The sequence below is a fragment of the Tyto alba genome, unplaced genomic scaffold, assembly GCF_018691265.1.
Source record: "Tyto alba isolate M040663 unplaced genomic scaffold, T.alba_DEE_v4.0 Super-Scaffold_33, whole genome shotgun sequence".
Taxonomy (NCBI): Eukaryota; Metazoa; Chordata; class Aves; order Strigiformes; family Tytonidae; genus Tyto; species Tyto alba.
Genome location: NW_024881308.1, coordinates 4,620,269 through 4,637,434, shown reverse-complemented (window position 1 = coordinate 4,637,434; position 17,166 = coordinate 4,620,269). Strand labels below are relative to the sequence as shown.

The window sequence follows — 17,166 nt, the reverse complement described above, 5'->3', positions numbered from 1 at the left end:
GCACTATAGTTACGTGACTTACTGCTTCAGAATTTTCTTCAGCTTTTCAGATATTCCTATCTGTTGTTTTTGGATGCTTTTATCCTTCTACATTATTTTAAACAAGAAAACCTATGATGTTGTAAACTGTGGTGGGCTGATCTTTAGGTGATTCTTTCTCTTCAGAATTAACTACACGGGTCTTTGTTAGGGTTTAAACTGCATGCCTAGTACAGGAACTTGGAAGCAATGTGAAGAGGGACGTTTTTCTGCATGGACTTTCTTTATTTGTTTCTTTTAATCTTGTGCTTTTGTACTCATCAATTGGTTTTGACCTTTAAGTAAATTGAATGCCATAAGATGTGTGTTGTGACGCTAATATAGTTCTGTTCTCTGACTTAGTGTCAAAATACTGCAACCAATTGATAGAATAATTTCTCACTTATTTTTATTTTTATTTTTATTTTTATTTCTTTCAAAAGACCTTGTGTTTCATGGTAGTGGTCTGAATTGCTATGATGCTGTGACTTGGTGTGCTGCTCCTAACTTGCTCTTGAGATTAATTCAGGCTCCTTCCATCTGTTTCTTTGTTTCATGTGTGCCTTTGTGCTTGCTCCAGATCTTTGGAAATGCCTTTAAATCTAGGTGCTTGTGTGGAAGGAGTGCCTTGTATAACTTAATTCTTCTGGTTTTGTTGCCTTTTTATCATCTTAGTTTTTCTGGAAACAGTATTAAAGGAATTACATTTTCTTGGCTTACACTTGTCACCTCCTGTTCTATTTGAAATGCTTGAGAAGAAACCTCTTTATTTATTCATCTGCTAGAGAGGTATTTCAATGAGGAAAGGACGTTGAGCAAGCAGTGAAGTAGGCTAGGCAGCTACAGATCGTTTGAGAAGCTCTCTGGTGGGAGTGATTCAAGCCTGGAATGAACAAATGCATAGCAACAGTGTTTATTTTATTTTGATATTTGAGAGGGCCAAGAGTTGCGTGTTTGTAGTTTAGTTGCTGGCTGTACCTAGGAACAGGTCAAAACCTACTCTGCGACTGCGTATTCTAGCCCAGGATCGGTGAGCCACCGTCACAGTCAGCTCTGTGCAGGTCTTGCTAAGGGCTGCCAGTGCTCTACTCGGAGGGGATTTGTAGGAGAAATAACAAGAAAAGGAACTCTATATGCCAGTCGAATTTCTCATAACTCTGTTATTAATACTGTTAAGTCAGGGTTAGGCTGAAGGTGTTAGGCAAGTCAGCTGGATGAATCTCAAGCCCCGTTAAAACTGGCTCTGCTCCTAAAAGAGAAGGTCGCATTAGGATGGTCAGTCTTTCCAGAGTCATCCACTTACGGTTGTACTTAACTAGATCTTTCTTCTTTCTGCTGGGTTAATTTTTAAAACTTTATAATCTTAAATTTTTTCTTACACTGACAGTGGAACTGAGTGAACTTGATTATTCTGCCTACTCTTTGCCCAGTTACAACTGAGTGATTAACATTTGAAGCCAACAATCTACACTTTCAATCTAAACTGTTGCTATGTTTATATGTCACTGATTGCCCTCCATTGACTTGGGAATGCAATGAGGAAGAACAATCTCTTAGGTGCACTGAATCTAAAACTAACCTTCCACCTGGGTAGTTGGATTTGTAAAGCACTGTGCACTGTGTTCAAGAAAAAAAATATTTAGACCAGAAAATAAAACATTTGCTATATTTAAAGGCCTGACTTTGCTTTGGTGTTGTCCTGTGAGACAGGAACAACAGCCCTAGTTTAGGACTTGTAGAGCTGGGCTTTGGATTCTACTACTGCTTTGTAGAGCTGCTGTGTGACATTGACATCTTGAACCTTGGTGAAATAGAGTTTAGTGCATCGGTCCATGGGGCTGTTGAGAAAAAAAGTCAGGATAGCTTTTGGGCTGTTTGATGCACAAGTAGTGCAAATATGGCTCTCCTGGAGCAGGCATATAGTGTGACTGGTGGTGGAGCTTTTTGGTGCAAGCACTACTAGATCATCTGTATTTCCAGCTGTGGAAGGAAGCAAAATAACTGTGGGTGGTATGGAAGCATGAGTCAGAGTAGGATAGGGGTGCAGCAGTTCGCTGTTGTCTGGTAAAACCATATGCTTGCACCAGTATGCTGTTGTCTTGGTATGGACTGAAGGTGCTGGTAGATCAAAAATAGCTGCTGGCAAGGCTCTAGCATGAGACCTGGACTGTAAAGATGTTGTGACCCTTCTCAGATGTGTACCAGGAATATGCCCTAATGCCTTAGGTAAGTATTACTGCACTTGATTGTAGTATCTCCTGGACTGAAACTTGCATTCAGGATCTGGTATCTGGGTAAGTCATGCAGAACATTTAAGTCAAGAGTCACCCATTTGAAAGAGCTCGACTGTATTTACATTGGCTTAATTTTTTTTTTATTTTTATTTTTATTTTTTTTATTTTTTCGTTTTTTCCAGGCAGGCCTGTGGCAGGTGTGGGGAAGGGATTGTCATACCTGTGTGTGTCGCAGGCTTGCCACAGAGCACATGGGCTCACAGCAAGCTGCTCCCTGGGTCTAGGGTAGGTTCTGCTGGATCTGCAAGCCTAAATTCTGTTTCAGTGTGAATCCATGGAGATTTCTGGGCTGTTAGATGAGCTGGCTCTAAACCAAGCTGAACATGAAGAAAAGGTGCGTTGCAGAGCTGCTCTGAGCTGAACCTAGATCCCACGGTAGTATAGGGAAGTAACTTAGGGCAACAAGAGTAGTTGTGTACCTGCTGAGTGCCTTTAGCCGAGCAAGCAGGAGAGCTTGTAAGATGGTTCCTTAGCCTGTGTAGTGTTGTGCACTGGGAGACTGTTCTGGAGTGCAAGTTTGGCTGCCAGTGTTTCCGGCACTGACATGTCCAAAACCAAGTCCCTCAAGATAATCTAAAATCCTCCTAGTTTCATGTGCCAGGTGATGATATCTGTTGACTGGCATGTAATAAAATTTTAGTGAGATACCATGGCAAGGTATTAAACAGTCTTTGGTGCTAGCAAGGTGGCTTTGTTGAAATCTAATTGTCTTCGAGAAGTCTGTCAGCAAATGTGAGGAAATAGCGAGGGCTCCTAAAGATGAAGAGTTAATGTGAGGCATGTGATCTAAATTTTTAACTCCTAATGAGTAAACTTACAAGTAAAAGTTGAAAGGAGAAATAATGATTTGGGATGGTAGCTGTAATATAGCCAAGAGAGATGGACACGAACTATGAGGGTACAAAACCCCCTTAGATTGACTATTTAAGTACTCTACCAGTCTATAGGTGGCATCTCAGCTGCAGGCCTGGTTTTTGGGTATCCAAGAGTGGGAAAGTCGAGGATGGGTACTAAACAAGCGGATCACCTCTGCCCTTGCCAGAGGTGGTCTGGGTAGTGTAACAGTTCTTTTCAATCTTTCACTTTGGTGTTCCTGTAAAACAAACAAACACCTTATTTTTCTTCTCAATGCTGTTGCTGGCTCCAGATGTTCCTGGAATTATGGTTATTGCTTTATTTCTGACCTTTAGAATAGAAGAGCTGCCTATGAGAATGTTAGAAAAAGGTATGAGCATAATATGCATGCACACGTGTAAATATAAAGGCAGAATACCCTACAACACAGGCCTCTTGGTAGATCTTCAAATTTAGTCTTTTATGACTTGAAATCCTTCATATAACAGAAGTAAGTTAATGCCAGAACTGCTAATAATGATTTTCTGGAATGAAAGGAACTAAAGCTTTCCAGGTATTTTGCCATCTGTAACTTTCTAAGTCCTTCCAGAGTTGAGAGGCTAAATTGCATTTGGTGGTTGTTTTGTTGTCATGGTTTTCAAGGCACAAGACTTGATCTGCTTTTTTTTTGTTGTTGTGAGACAGGAAAGCAATTCCAGTCTGTGTTTGGTGGTGGTGGCTGTTTACAAGTGTTTTTCAAACCATCCAGAGCATGCAGTCTCTTTAATTTTGTATTCATAAGTTGAACCATTGAGGTGTTTTCACAAGTAGCTTCCACTTATCCTTTATTTTTTTAAAAGTCTTTGAAAAATATATACAGCTGGGTTTAAATGGCTTGCAACCCTTTGAAGTGAATTAAAATTCATTTAGGAGAGGCATTATTTTATGAGCTGATGAGAACCTTATGACTTTCTGCACAGAGGTTGAAAGCTGAACAAGGTCAGTCCGGGACTTCAGCCTTCCCTGAATTAATCAACAGGTTGGTAAGAAAATTCTGTACGTTTGGGTTTCCCAGGACACTTATGCTGTTTCACAGTTGAAAAGCCTGGTCTGGGCAGGAAACAGGGCTTGGACATCGGAGTTGTTTATTGCCTGTGCTGAAGTTCAGGAGACGGAACTGGACCAGTTTTTGCATAAGGAGAACAAGCCTACAGGGCTCAGTCTGCTGCAGCAGGGAGCTGTCGGGCTTGCTGTGCATGCTGGCTAATCAGAGCACATCTGCACCAGACCCGAAACGTCTTGGTTGTCTGAATGTAGAGGGTATCTGTGCAAGTTTGCAGGGGAGCCTTGGAAGCAAGTGTGGGAGTGGTAGGTGGTGTCTCAGAGGTCAGTGGAAGGACAGCACTGGAAAATCTGTGTTGATCCTGTGTCCTCTCGCATGTTTGGACAGTATTTTTTCCCCTACTCTAGGGGGTTTGACTCCAACCTTGTCTGTTATTGCTAAACACTAACCAAAGGAAGTCTAGCACTTACCTCTGTTTGGCTTTTATTGCAGTCATTAATCAATGAAGGCCAATGCATGCCGTATCTGAATACGTGTAGCTTAATCTCTCTCTATCTCTTCCCCTCTCAGTACCAGAAATTGCCCTTGCAGAATGAGCCAGCTTCCTCCGAAGAGTCCTTTGCCATCCCCGGTGTCAGAGGGCACGAATTCCAGGGTAGAGTCTTTGGACAACTTGTCAATGGACAGTTTTTGGCTGGAAGTAGAGAACATTAAACAGAGCGCTGAAGCCGAACAAGAGGAATGCAGCCTTGCAGATGTCAAAACACAAGAGGGTAGGTTGCCAAAAACGTTGGGAAGAAGATTAACATTTTAGAGAGAAGATTTGCTTATGCACCTGAATGATTTAGAAGCATGTTGGAATATGGTTGGAATATTACCAGTCAAATCAGAGATATATACATTTTTTTCATTAGGTGGTAGATAACACCCTGCAGAAGGGGAGTGCTGGACTGGCCTGGTTTCAGCTTCTGAAACAAAGCTGACTTTAAAGGTCAGTCAGGAATATGTTCAAGGCTCCAGATTTTTTCAAACAGCCTCCACTAAATGTGGGGGCCCTCACTGCCTGTGCAGGTGGCTGTATGGTAAACACGCTGTGATAGCTGAGGGTGTTTTGGAAGGCTTGTTTGTGTATGTGGTTCTGAGACTTCATCACAGTGTCTTTTATGAGAGCTGCTTTTGTGGAAGGCAGACCTTTCTCCCTCTGATTCACTCTTCAAGAAACCATAATAAACATCCAGAATGACATGAGTCCATCCACACAAGGTTTTTCTTATATACCCTGTTTTCTTTCTCTCTCTTTCTTTTTCTTTTGAAAACTACTTCATGTACATGGGGTGTTTCTAATGGGCTTTCTGTAGCACTGATGTTATCCACTATTTTGGAATAACTGGAACCTGGACTGATTGTCTTTTGACATGACAGGTACAGCATCCAGGGCTGTTGGAAGGATGGTAAACTGTGATAAGCACCCAGTGATCCCATAGATTGGGATCACCCATTTCCCAGGTCCATTTTGAATCGTGTGATTTAGTCGGCAGTACGTCCTCTTGAATGGTGGCGTTTGCAGCCTGTACAGCCTACAGCTGTTGTGCTGGCCTGATATTGAGAGGGATCCATGTGTGTAACGGGGAAGTGTTCGAGTGAAAGTCCCAGTGTGCTTGGGAAGGGTAAATAACTGTCCTGGGTGCATAGAGGGGGCTGTGGAGAGCAGGGTGGGAAGATCAGCATCCGTGCCTGCTGTGGCCGGCAAGACATGGTAAAAACTAAGGTCTGCTATTAGTGTCCCTACATAATGGACATAAGTTTGTTTTTTAGAACTGGAAGAGATGTAAAAGTGACTCAGGAAACAAGTGCACCAGGAAGGAGTCTCTGGAAAAGAGGCTTTGCCCTGAGATGAAAGGCTGTCTGGGATATCCTAAAGACTGATATACTGGAGGCAGTTTGATTACTGCGTAAGCAGGGACACAAGGAAAAGTGTCTTTTAATGCTGTATATTAATCTAGCAGGCAAGAGCTGACTGCTTAATTGGCCATTGAAACCAGACAAACTTGAAATAGAACTCCGAGTATCGAAGCCTTCCCGGCAGGCTGGGGAAGGAGGAGCGGCACGCTCGGCCTCCTGGTGCCTTCTGCGAAGGAGTTTAGTCAAACCAGCCTTGAGCTGGAAGCGTTAGCGGCGAGGGGAGGCTTCACGCAGTGTGGGTGCAGGATTTGGCTGGTGCCTCTTGGCTTTCATGTCTCTGCAGTTTGTGGTCAGAGCACTGCGAGGTGGCAGTGCGGCACAGGGGCTTCAGGGCCCCCCAGGGCCAAAGGGACCACTGCTCTGCATCAAGCCGGAGGAGTTGTGCTTGGGCAGCGGCCGACAGCTCTGTCAGACAGCCTGGCTCAACCTGACACATAACCGATGATAATCGCAGTACGGGGACAGCGTGGAGGCCATGAGCAGATAAGGCCTTGCAAAAACACTGACCCAGTTGGAGAACGCCGGTCTCCTGCGCAAGCCTTTTGTTAAGGGGTGGTGTAATGGGGAGCTGTTTGTGACCTGGTGTTAGTGGGAGGCCAGCGTGTAACTGCAGAACAACTGGGTCAGCTGAAAGGTGCTGATGATTCTTGTGGCCTCACTAACAGTTGAAGGGAGCAGAAAGTAGCTTTTTCCTGAAATATGAGCAGCTTTCCTTGCTTCTCCTTTCCTTGCTGCCAGCTCTTTATCCAGCTCTCTCCAAAGTTTGATGGTACAGCAGGCTGATAACGTATGCGCTCTGTGTGGTAGTGCCACTAAAATATCCAGTAGCAACATCCTTATAGCATGTAATCATGACTGAGAAGTGTCTGCAGAGAGTGATTCTTCTCCACTTTTGAAAACTATATAGGAAGTTCTGCTTAACGTTTAGTCTGAAATTCTAGGATGCTATAGCTGTCCTTTAAATTTTGAAGACTAAATGATTTATTATGAATGCTATTTTTGGCTAGCTTATGTTTCAAGTAAGATTTTGGAACTGGTGTTCTTTAGTTTTGCAAATTTATTCCTAATTGCTCCCCCCTGAAATGCTGCTTGTCTGGAACTCACAAGGCAAATCCCAGCAGCTCCCCCGGCTTAAACCTGCAGCTCAGCTTCTGTGGACCTCTCCATTTTGACCTGTTTCTCTCTAATTTCCCCTTTCTCTCCATAAATAATCTATTTTACTGGTTTCCTTTTGCGTTACTGGCAAACATAACTGGCCCAAAAATATTAATTAGAGGAATTAAAATCTGGTGCTTTGGCATCAGATGGGGCAGTAGGCTCACACGGATGTCCGATTTAGGGCCTGCTGTTTAGTATTGTGTATTAGATTAGTTTCCTGTTATGACTGGAATTGGGTATTTTCAAAATTTGCAAGCAATACACTTAACTTCCTTTAGTTCCCCAAGACAAAATAAACCAGAAGTTTTTTTGCTGCTGTGCTGTTGTGAAATGACGGATGTAGGACAAATGGCTGTACGGCGAGGGGTCGTGGACGGGATCACGGGTGCGTGGGCAGCTGTGGCCAGGTGAGCAGCACCGGGGGGATGCTTCTGTAGAACCAGACAGGGGAAAAGACCAAAACTTAAGCCCATGTAGGAAGGCTAGCCAATTTGCTAGAAGATTTGTTAAAGGAACTATTTGACTTCAGGTCCAGCTCTATTTATTGTGGTGTGATGCTGAAAAAAGTTCTGATTTATTACAACACCTAAGAACACAGAGAGCATGCTCTGAAGGCTGAAAAGAGTTTTAATGGAGTCGCAATATGGTTTTGCAAGTTGCATGAACACTGAAGTTTCCCCAGAAAAATTAGATTATTCAATCTCTCAGGAATAGCTGCATGGCTTTTTTATTATTGATGCAGCAATAATAAAAATTTGCCTGAGCAGCTGCGATAGCTGCAGATACGAGTTTGCATAGGAAAGGAGGAATGGGAATGAACTGTTCTGTTTCAGTCAGTTCAGTTGTGATTTTTATTTATCCCAGTATAACTTTCGGTAGAGCTATGCTGGTGCTGCCTGCAGTGAATGAATTTGGTACATATAATTGAAAAGATAAAGGCGTTGTGGTGATTGCTGTATTACAGTTGAAGCTACCTGCTAAATTGCTTCTTTTATCCTTGGATTTCAAGTAGTTGCCTTGCTCAGGCCACTTTCTCACTTCCACAAAGGGTGCATCCCATAAGGAAAAATTGTTTTCTCTGTTTGAAGCACAACTTCATATGTTGAAGAATGAATTGGAATCGAGCTTGTTTAAGTAATGCTGTTGTACTGTCTCCAGGCTTCTCACACTTCATTCTGGAGCTGGAATGGTCTTTAATTTTAGTGATGTTTTGAACAGGCACAGACATAAAGTGAATGCACAGAGCAAGAATAATGTTTTTGCTTTTGTTGAATGACTGTATGGATACCAATCTGCTTAAAAAGGTAAAGAATAGGGATGGTGCATACAAGTATTTCTGCAAGTATATTAAATAAAACACATTTGAATCTACCAGATCAGTGTCTGGATATTAAAAAAAAAAAAAATGTTGATACAGAAACATGCATATAGATAAATAATTTTTTTTAGAATAGCTAAATAACTGGGAAGAGTACAAAGCCAAATGTGCAGTGTTGTATGCTGCGGCTTCTCACAGACCTTTTGTCCATTCTCAAAGCTGTCGGAGGATCAGGTGTGTTCCAGGGAGGCACTGCCATTCATTCAGAGTTTGCTGTGTACAGTTACCTGCTGCCAGAGCTCCCCTTTGCACAGGCAGCCCGTGTAACGGTGGATTTAAGCAAGTGCATCTGACTTACCTCCCATGTCCCATGAAAGCCCCCAGTGGCTTCAGTTTCTGTTGCAGTCCTTGTGCTAAACACCATGCAGAGTCCCACTTGTGCCCCACTTTCAGAGGGAGCTTGCTCTCCTGGGAATATCTGTGCCTCCACAGTTTTTTCTTCTCCTTTTTTCCTTACATAGGGTGAGGAGAAAGGAGTATGTGGGCAGTTATAGCTGCCTAAAGTGCTGTCTCCCCTCTGGTTTTACCCTGATATCCAGCTGTGTACCTGGGAATAGGGCTAAGATTTTGAGAATAGCTGTGGCTTCCTAACAAAGATGTGGCTCCCTCCCAGCAATGTCCCAGTGCCGCCTCAGGAAGAGGATGGCTCAGGCTTCTGCTTTTCTGTCTCTGAAGTGTTGCAAGCACTCAAATTGCTGTTATCCTTTCTCTCCTCATCCCTTGCCTCGCAGAGGGAGAAGCTGAAGCTGAGTGGCTGCAGGATGCAGGTCTGTCCAATCTCCTTGGGGACGGTGCCTCTGAGAACGACAACATCGTGCTGCTCTCCACCCTGACCAAGACCCAGGCTGCTGCCGTGCAGCGGCGGTTGGACACCTACTCCCGATCTCGGAGGAGGAAAAACAAGCATCCTGTGCGTGATGTCCGAGACATTTTTGGAGTGGTCAGCTCTGAGGTATGTTGATTTAGTGGGATCCCCTGAAAGACTTTGTGTGTGGTAGCTGACTTGGCTTTCTGGGCTACTCTCATTTCCAAAAAGATGACTTCATCTCTTGAACTGAAATGAAGATGAGATTGTGGAAATTCTGCATCCAGGTTGCAGCATTGAGAAGTTGCTACAAAACCTGCATATCCATAAGCTTCCCAGAGACTGCTGGAAGATTTCTGTGTAGTGCCTGCAGCACGGCAGCCTCATGGAGCACGGGCATTGTTTGGAGCCCTCTTGTGTTTCCTTTATTCCAGTGACATGTTAAATCATTATTAACCAAAAAAAAGAGAGGACTTACTAAGTTCAGTCCTGACAAACTGACCTAGTACAGCTGATAATCCTGGAGAAAGACTAGCTATTGCCTTTTCCCCTCCCCCCCACCAGAGAGTACATAACCATTAGCTTTTCAGCTGCTTTCCTGATCTTTTGGTTGTGTCAACAACACAGAGTATCTTTATTTTTTCCAGGGGCTGCTGGAAAGTATCCCAGTCAGGGCTCCTTGTGACTTTCTCTACTCAGTCAAGTGTCTAGTCGGAAGGTATTGAGCTTGACCAAGGTCTACCTTTTTCAGTAGCATGGGACCCTTGCTCTCTACCAGAACTGATTACTCCTTTTCCTCAGCCTGACCCTCTTTGAAACTTCTTTTACTATAATGAGATGAATTACACATAAATAATCCCTTGAATGTCTTAAGGGAATATAATTAGCAGTCTGCAACATCACTGGAAACTTCTGTGGTTGTGTTTTTGTAATGGCCCAGTGTTGAGGTACAGATTGCTTCCTTACTGTGAATTGCACTGAGACAGTCATGGCTTTTCTCTTTTGCAGAGTGCTACTTGTATTCCTTCTTGAATGGGTGACGGATGACATTTCTGGAAGCAATAATGCCGCAAAGTTGACTTAAATGTCTCAACTGAAATTCAGCAAGTTTTAAAACTTGCAAATTAAATAGAACCCTGTTATATCTCTTAAAATAATTTTACTCTCTATTGTATAGGAACAGAGATTTTTGAGCTCTGAATCTTATATGTCACTAGGTCACCAATATTTGCATTTGATAAGCAACTGAGATCCAATCTGATGTTTTAAAATGACATCTTGGTGTAATGAGGTCATATACAAGATGCTAAAGTTGTAGTTTAAAATAGCCTTAGTTTGATTAGACATGAAACATTTTGTCTCACTTATTACTTTGAGCAAGATCACAGGACTCTTTTTCCAGTAACTCTGTTGGAATTATTCATATTTTCTTTGGCTCAGAATTTTTTTTAAGCTTTGCAGTTGCCTCTGAGTTCTACAGGTTTTAAGGGAGGTCACTGAAGCAAGAAACGGTGTTCCCCCCCCTTTATAATTAAAGGTAGTAAGAAAATGTATTTTAAATGAGTCTGTTTATTCCTTCTTTGTCTTTTATATCACCAAGGGGTGGTGTTTGCCCTCTTTATTTCCTGTGAAGTGACAGATGCTCAGTTTGGGCAAATGAAAAGTGACTTCTATGTAAAATGGTAAATTTTTGAGATGTTAGGATATGACACTGGATGTAGGTACTGAGCAGAAGTAGTCCTTTACCTTTGGGTAATTCCTGGAGCAATCCCAGAGAGAAGGAGGCTTTTTGGTTAATTTTCCATATTGGTTTGCTGTGTCATCACAGGTCCAATTGGGGGCTCTGAAGGACATATTCAGGAACCGTATGCCCAAACATGCCTGGTATTGCTATAACACTTGTTCAAGACGTAGCAAAAATCCCTTATTGCACAAAAGGATATTTGAAATCTCTACTTTGTAAGCAAGGAAACAAAAATGCAGAAATTCCCCACAGTCTCATAAATTCCTGATTTGGAACCCAGGTCCTGTGCTCAGTCAGGTTTTGGATGCTTCCCACTACTGACTGCTCTGTTGGTACACTGGGAACAAAATGTTTGGATGGGCTCTATCTGTGGAAAATACGATGTTCAGCAAAATGAGCTTAAAGCTAATTCAGTTCAGCTGTGACTTTAGTGGAAGCAGTTCAGGCTGCAAGAATGCAGGCAGTGATTTGTCAGTCACTTGGATTTTTATTTCCATCAGTGTTTCAGGAAGGATTTGCAGTTTGCCTCCTGTCCACCTTTGTCACAAGCTACTCTCGGGCATCAAAGCTGTTGGCTCTTCTATCAGAACCTTTCTACATATTTCCCCTGTGTTACTGTTCAATATGGCCTGTTTACACAGCAGCTGGATCTGAAGGGGCTCTGGCACTATTCATTGTGTGATCTGTGATTTAGCTGGAGATGCTAAATGAATTGGTTGTTTTCATGGCAAGCCCATCAGTTGTGCACCTTCTTTAAAGATATAGTACATCTTCTGTGCATATTAACTGTTTTGTCCATTGGCACTGACTTTGCAGAGGTTCCTTTTAACTTTCAGTCCTCAGCCCACAACTCTGTGTCATAAGCAGCTTCTCAGGATTTCTATTAGCAAAAGTTAGCTACTAAGCTTTCCTATGTTCTGACTAGTTCTAGCAAAAGTAAGGTTCTTATTAACAGGATTGCCTGCCAAATGCCTCCTTACACTTTGAAAGATCAGCTTCTCACTCTAGATGTGAAGAGGTAGGTTACTATGAAGCCCATGGAGGTTTTTATGAAGGCCATGAAGGCTTTTAGGTGCTGATGTCTACTCAGCATGTTCTTTCTCATGAAAGATCTTTTGATCACAGGCAATGGGTAGATCCCATGCAGCTTGGTCAGTCCACTGTTTGTTAGCCCCTCAGTGCATGAACTGAAAGGGGGAAATTGGCTAATGATTGTGTGAAAGAAAGAACTGGCTTAATGATGTGCAAATTTATCACAAATACTGTCTATGAGATAATCTGTTTTCCAACTGTCTGCCAAATCCTCTAATTATGATTCTTCATTTCAGAAGAGTCATGTAGCCCTGAGCTTGAGCAGCATTTTCTTAGACTAGCAGACAATGTCAGGGGTGTGTGTTTTCTGCCAAAATTATGTTCTTATAATAACTTCTGTTTTGTGTAGGTAAATATGTTCTGGTCTGTTTTTCAGGAGACAGCAGCAGAGAAAGAGGAATCCAGCCCAGATCAGTTGTGGCACAATCTACAGACGTCAAATGTACAGAGAAGTAAGAATGAAGTTTTAAAATGTAGAGTAGGATTGAATGGGGAGTAGGATCTGAAGTAGGACTGAAACTGGAAGTTATACTAATCTGCACTCTGAAACATTGGTCTTGTTTGTGGTTTGTTGTGGTTTTGTTTTTTTAATACGTGGTTATCCACAGTTGTGGATTTAGTAAACTTTTCCAGGCTCTAGTGTTCTTAGCAGTTGCCACTCAAACTGATAACTGTAACTCTTCAAGAAAACAACTGGAAGATGAAAATAACATCAGTCTAGCAAAGATCATATGGTGAAATCCTACAAACACCATATTCGATTTGTGTAAAGAGAAGTTAGCCATAGGTATGTCCTTTAATTTAAGGCCATGCTTATGTTTTATCAGTGGTCTGGTGATTGTAGCCGTAATGTTATGGCTTTAAGCTAATCTTACCCTATTGATCAGTCTCAGGACTGTGCTATGAGAACACTTTCCGAATGTTAATGTAGGATTTCTTAAAAGCAATGCTACCCAAATCTGTCTCAAACTGCTTTCTTATCACACTTGTTTTCTACGCTTCACCCTTCTGACTTTCTGAAATTTAAGACGATTTCTCCTCTGTAGCAGAAACTCAGGATTACTCCTGCACAGTTCGAAACCCTGGAAGAGAGGAGGTGTTCAACATGGATGTTGCCTACTCGGAGCAAGCGGCTGTTCTGCTCAAGGGATCATTCCTGTCTGAATCTAGGAAGTCAAAGGAGGGAAATGCCCTAACTGTAAGCACTGAAGGATCTTCTCCTGTTAGAACTTGTTAGTCAGTTCTTGTTGGGGGGGGTAGAAGACACTTGATTCAGTTGTATGATCAGCTCTTGAAAACGTTTTCTATGGACAGTGTTGCAGTGGGTCTATTTTAGGTAGGTATTTTCGGACAGGTAGTGTTGTTATTCTTGCAGTGCTGGGCAAGGATAACGTCTATTAGAGGGTCAAAAGAGGTAGGGCTTATGTGTGAAACCAGCCATTTTGATACAGATCTGTGTCATTTCCACTGGAAATTGAATGACTGGGCTTTCTTACTCATAATTCTAACATTTTCTTCTCTGCAAATGTACTGGACTACTTCCAAGGCTCAAGTAGATTAGTGTGGGTATCAGGCTGACTTTAATTTAGACCAGTTGGGATATTCAGTATGATTAAAGAGCAGTACTGAAAAGGGAAAATATTTATTCAGCTGTGGGTTAGGTAGAAGTAGTAGTTTTGGGCATCTGGTGTTGAAAACAGCAGAATGAATAGATGCCTGGTGCTGGTAAGGAATGATAAAAATGCAGCAAAACTTGATAACTAGAGGGCTTAGTAGTGATAACGTGCACTGAACCTTTTGAGTGTGTGTGTTTTTGCTTAGAAATTTAAGATCCCTAAGGGCAGACTAGGAGTGACCAGGATTGGAGATTTATCTGCTCAGGACATGAAGAAGATCCCCACATTGGCCCTTATTGAACTAACAGCACTCTGTGATATTCTGGGCTTTGAGCTGAAGAGAAACAAAGCAGCAAAACTGAAAACAACAGGTTAGTTGTATGTCATCTTAACAATTTTTTTGGTGCCTTTTTTTTTTTTTAAAACTGATCTTCACATAGGTTTGTGTTTCAAATGGTAGAACAGAGATGGTCTTTAAAAAACCTCATGACAGGTGTGTTTTCCTTGATCAGAATTTCTCCTGGAAGTCACTGGATCATGACATCAAGACCTAGCACCACATTTATGTCTGACTATCAAATGCACTCATTCTGTTTAACTATTCCTCTTTATCCAGTCTTGACACTTACAAAATGTGCCATCTCAATCTGCAGTGGGGGTTATAGCCCTTACACCTGTATTAGTGGTGATACAGATTATAACATGTTGTTTCCATTGTAGAGAAAAGACTCTTTGGAGTTTCACTCAACACTCTGTTGGAAAACGATCAAAAACTGCTCCCCAACACCAAGGTCCCTCTGTTACTCCAGGCAGTAAGTTCTTTTCTGGTTTCATGCACACCTCTGATCCTCAGTGTCATGAAGCATTTGAGGCCTCTGATAAGGAAGGGCTGACGACTTATCCTCTGTGCCTAAGAGCTTTTCTTTTTTCCCCTCTTTAATAGCTGCTCTCCTGCTTGGAAAAGAGAGGACTTGAAACAGAAGGCATTTTGAGAGTTTCTGGATCCCAGACCAGAATCAAGGTATGAGCTCTTTAGTAGTGTTTGAAAGTGTCAGAGATGATCAGGGAGCATGTTACTGAAGCAAGTATCTAACCTGAATTGTCTGGTCTCCTTTCCCAGTACAACTAGAAATGTCCATTGCTGGGAAATTTGGGAGTGTCTGCTGTAAGGGTCTCCGCACTCTTTTAACTTGATGGGTTGCACTCCTAGTGCTCTGCTACAGAATTTCTCTTGTGTTTGCTTATTAAAGCATGTTACAAATTCCATCTTTTTAATAGAGTCTGGAACAGAAGCTAGAAAGGGACTTCTATACTGGCCTTTTCCGCTGGGATGAAGTCCACCAGAATGATGTATCTGGGCTGCTGAAAAGATTCATAAGAGAGCTGCCAGCCCCGCTGCTGACAGCAGAGTACCTCCCTGCTTTTGCTGCTGTACAAAGTGAGTCCCTGCTTTGGCTGTTTAGCATTAGTTTGCCAGTTGTGCTTTTCTTGCAAAGTTCACTGGTCTTGGGCTTTCCTGCCAGGTGTGTTGAAACCTGTGGAGTCGGTGGGAATACAGAGCACGGTATGAACTGTAGTCAAACTGCGTGTGCTGGGTGCTGTATGTACTGTTATGAATCAGCCTGAGAGTCATAGTCACAGGGGCTTGGTTGGGTACGTTTTTGTGTAGGGAACACTGTCCTGGGGTCTTAAATCATCTTGTTTTACTCAAGGCTGCAACGTTGTTACCATGAATTAGAACAACTTGATAAATGCAGACATGCAGGATGAGCTGTGGCAGCTGGCCAGGGTGCATGGTCTTGGCTTGTCTGCAGCTAATGCAATGTTCTGTAAGCACCTTATTTTGAGGTTTTGTGCCTCAATAGATGCTTTGCATGTGTTAAGCTAGCTGTTTAAGTGCACAACTTTTTTTGTTCAATAAATGGGGAATAACAAAGTCTTTTGTTGCGTTTCATGGGCATCAGATTTGCTGGTAGACTGTACTAAGAAAATCAGCCCGTCTTCTAAAACATAGGTAGTTCACTTCATTAGGGCAGCATGAGCTTGATTTAATTCTGTAAAACAAGGTCTCAAATCCTAGATTTGAGACAAACACTACAATAACTCATTGTCTTATTTGTTGGGGCATTCCCATGCTCAGAAAGAACAGTGTCAGAAGCCTGAATCCTGTTTTTGTGTCGTTCTCCCTCTCTAGATATTCCAGACCTGAAGCAAAGATTGCAAGCTCTAAACCTCCTGATCCTGATCCTGCCAGAGCCCAACAGAAACACTCTAAAGGTAACTACCTATTCTGGATTTAACTGGAGAAACATGATCTCATTCCAGGTTTTTATTCACAAAAACTCTTATCAGCTTTTATAAATTACATACATCATGCTGTTTGGTTTTATTTCACTGACTTGAGAATGGAAACCCATGATGGGGAGAACAGGCAAATCTCAAGGCTGTGCAGTGATTGTAAACTGTAAGCACAGCCTGCCTTTTGGGTACAAACATAAGAGCAGTAGGAATCCATATGGTTTTGGAGCGTCCTGTTTAGAAACATGCTCTTCCTCTTCAGTGTGTTAAAGCACTTCACTATGGAGTGAAGGTCTTACATTGTCTGTGGGCATGCTAAGGTACAGGGAGAGAAACTCAGCCTTTTGATTCATGGTTTGTGGTATTGTCATTATCTATGAAAGATAGTTTCAATTTAAAAAAAAAGAAAAAAACAACAAACATTTAAAAAAGCTACTAAGCTTATAACTTCCTACCCTTTTCTGATCAGAAATAATTTCAAATCCTTTCACCTACTACTTTTTGAAAGAATAAATGCTGATGGGATCAACTTTGCAGGCAGCGCACAACCTCTGCCTTTCTGTGCTTTATAAGAACTGTGGTGGTTGCTGCTGCTGCTGTTTTTCTTCTGAGTAGTTCAGCTTCCAGGTGATAAAGGCAAGGCTGATTTAGCACCCTGCAAACTTTGTTTAGAGTGCTGGAATACATAATTCAGCCGAAGATGTTCTGTCACATGTCATGGCTTTGGTGGAGGTGTGAACCAGAAGAGATGATCCAAAAAGGTTTATTTTTCCACATCTGGGAATGGCTTTGAGGGGATAGTGGGGGAAGGGAAGGGTAATCTTTGGATTCTGTAATTTTTGCAACTGGACTTTGTAAATTGTCACCTGCCAAGGAGTAAGAGCTCATCTACTTCCCACACAGA

General features: G+C 42.2%; 1 protein-coding gene across 5 annotated transcripts in view; it reads left to right on the top strand.

Moving 5' to 3' along the window:
* Positions 1-17,166, top strand: part of ARHGAP40 (Rho GTPase activating protein 40) — a 42,953-nt gene that overhangs the window by 18,158 nt on the left and 7,629 nt on the right. For 2 of the 5 annotated variants that reach the window (XM_042801054.1, XM_033003605.2), the window contains exons 2-10: positions 4,780-4,982; positions 9,439-9,659; positions 12,725-12,800; positions 13,395-13,546; positions 14,170-14,335; positions 14,685-14,776; positions 14,908-14,985; positions 15,243-15,402; positions 16,159-16,241. In XM_042801054.1, the coding sequence (XP_042656988.1) occupies positions 4,802-4,982; positions 9,439-9,659; positions 12,725-12,800; positions 13,395-13,546; positions 14,170-14,335; positions 14,685-14,776; positions 14,908-14,985; positions 15,243-15,402; positions 16,159-16,241 (1,209 nt within the window). In that variant the 5' untranslated portion in view covers positions 4,780-4,801. The remainder of the gene's footprint in view (positions 1-4,779; positions 4,983-9,438; positions 9,660-12,724; positions 12,801-13,394; positions 13,547-14,169; positions 14,336-14,684; positions 14,777-14,907; positions 14,986-15,242; positions 15,403-16,158; positions 16,242-17,166) is intronic. The other 3 variants (XM_033003606.2, XM_033003604.2, XM_033003603.2) reach the window with 3 other exon arrangements.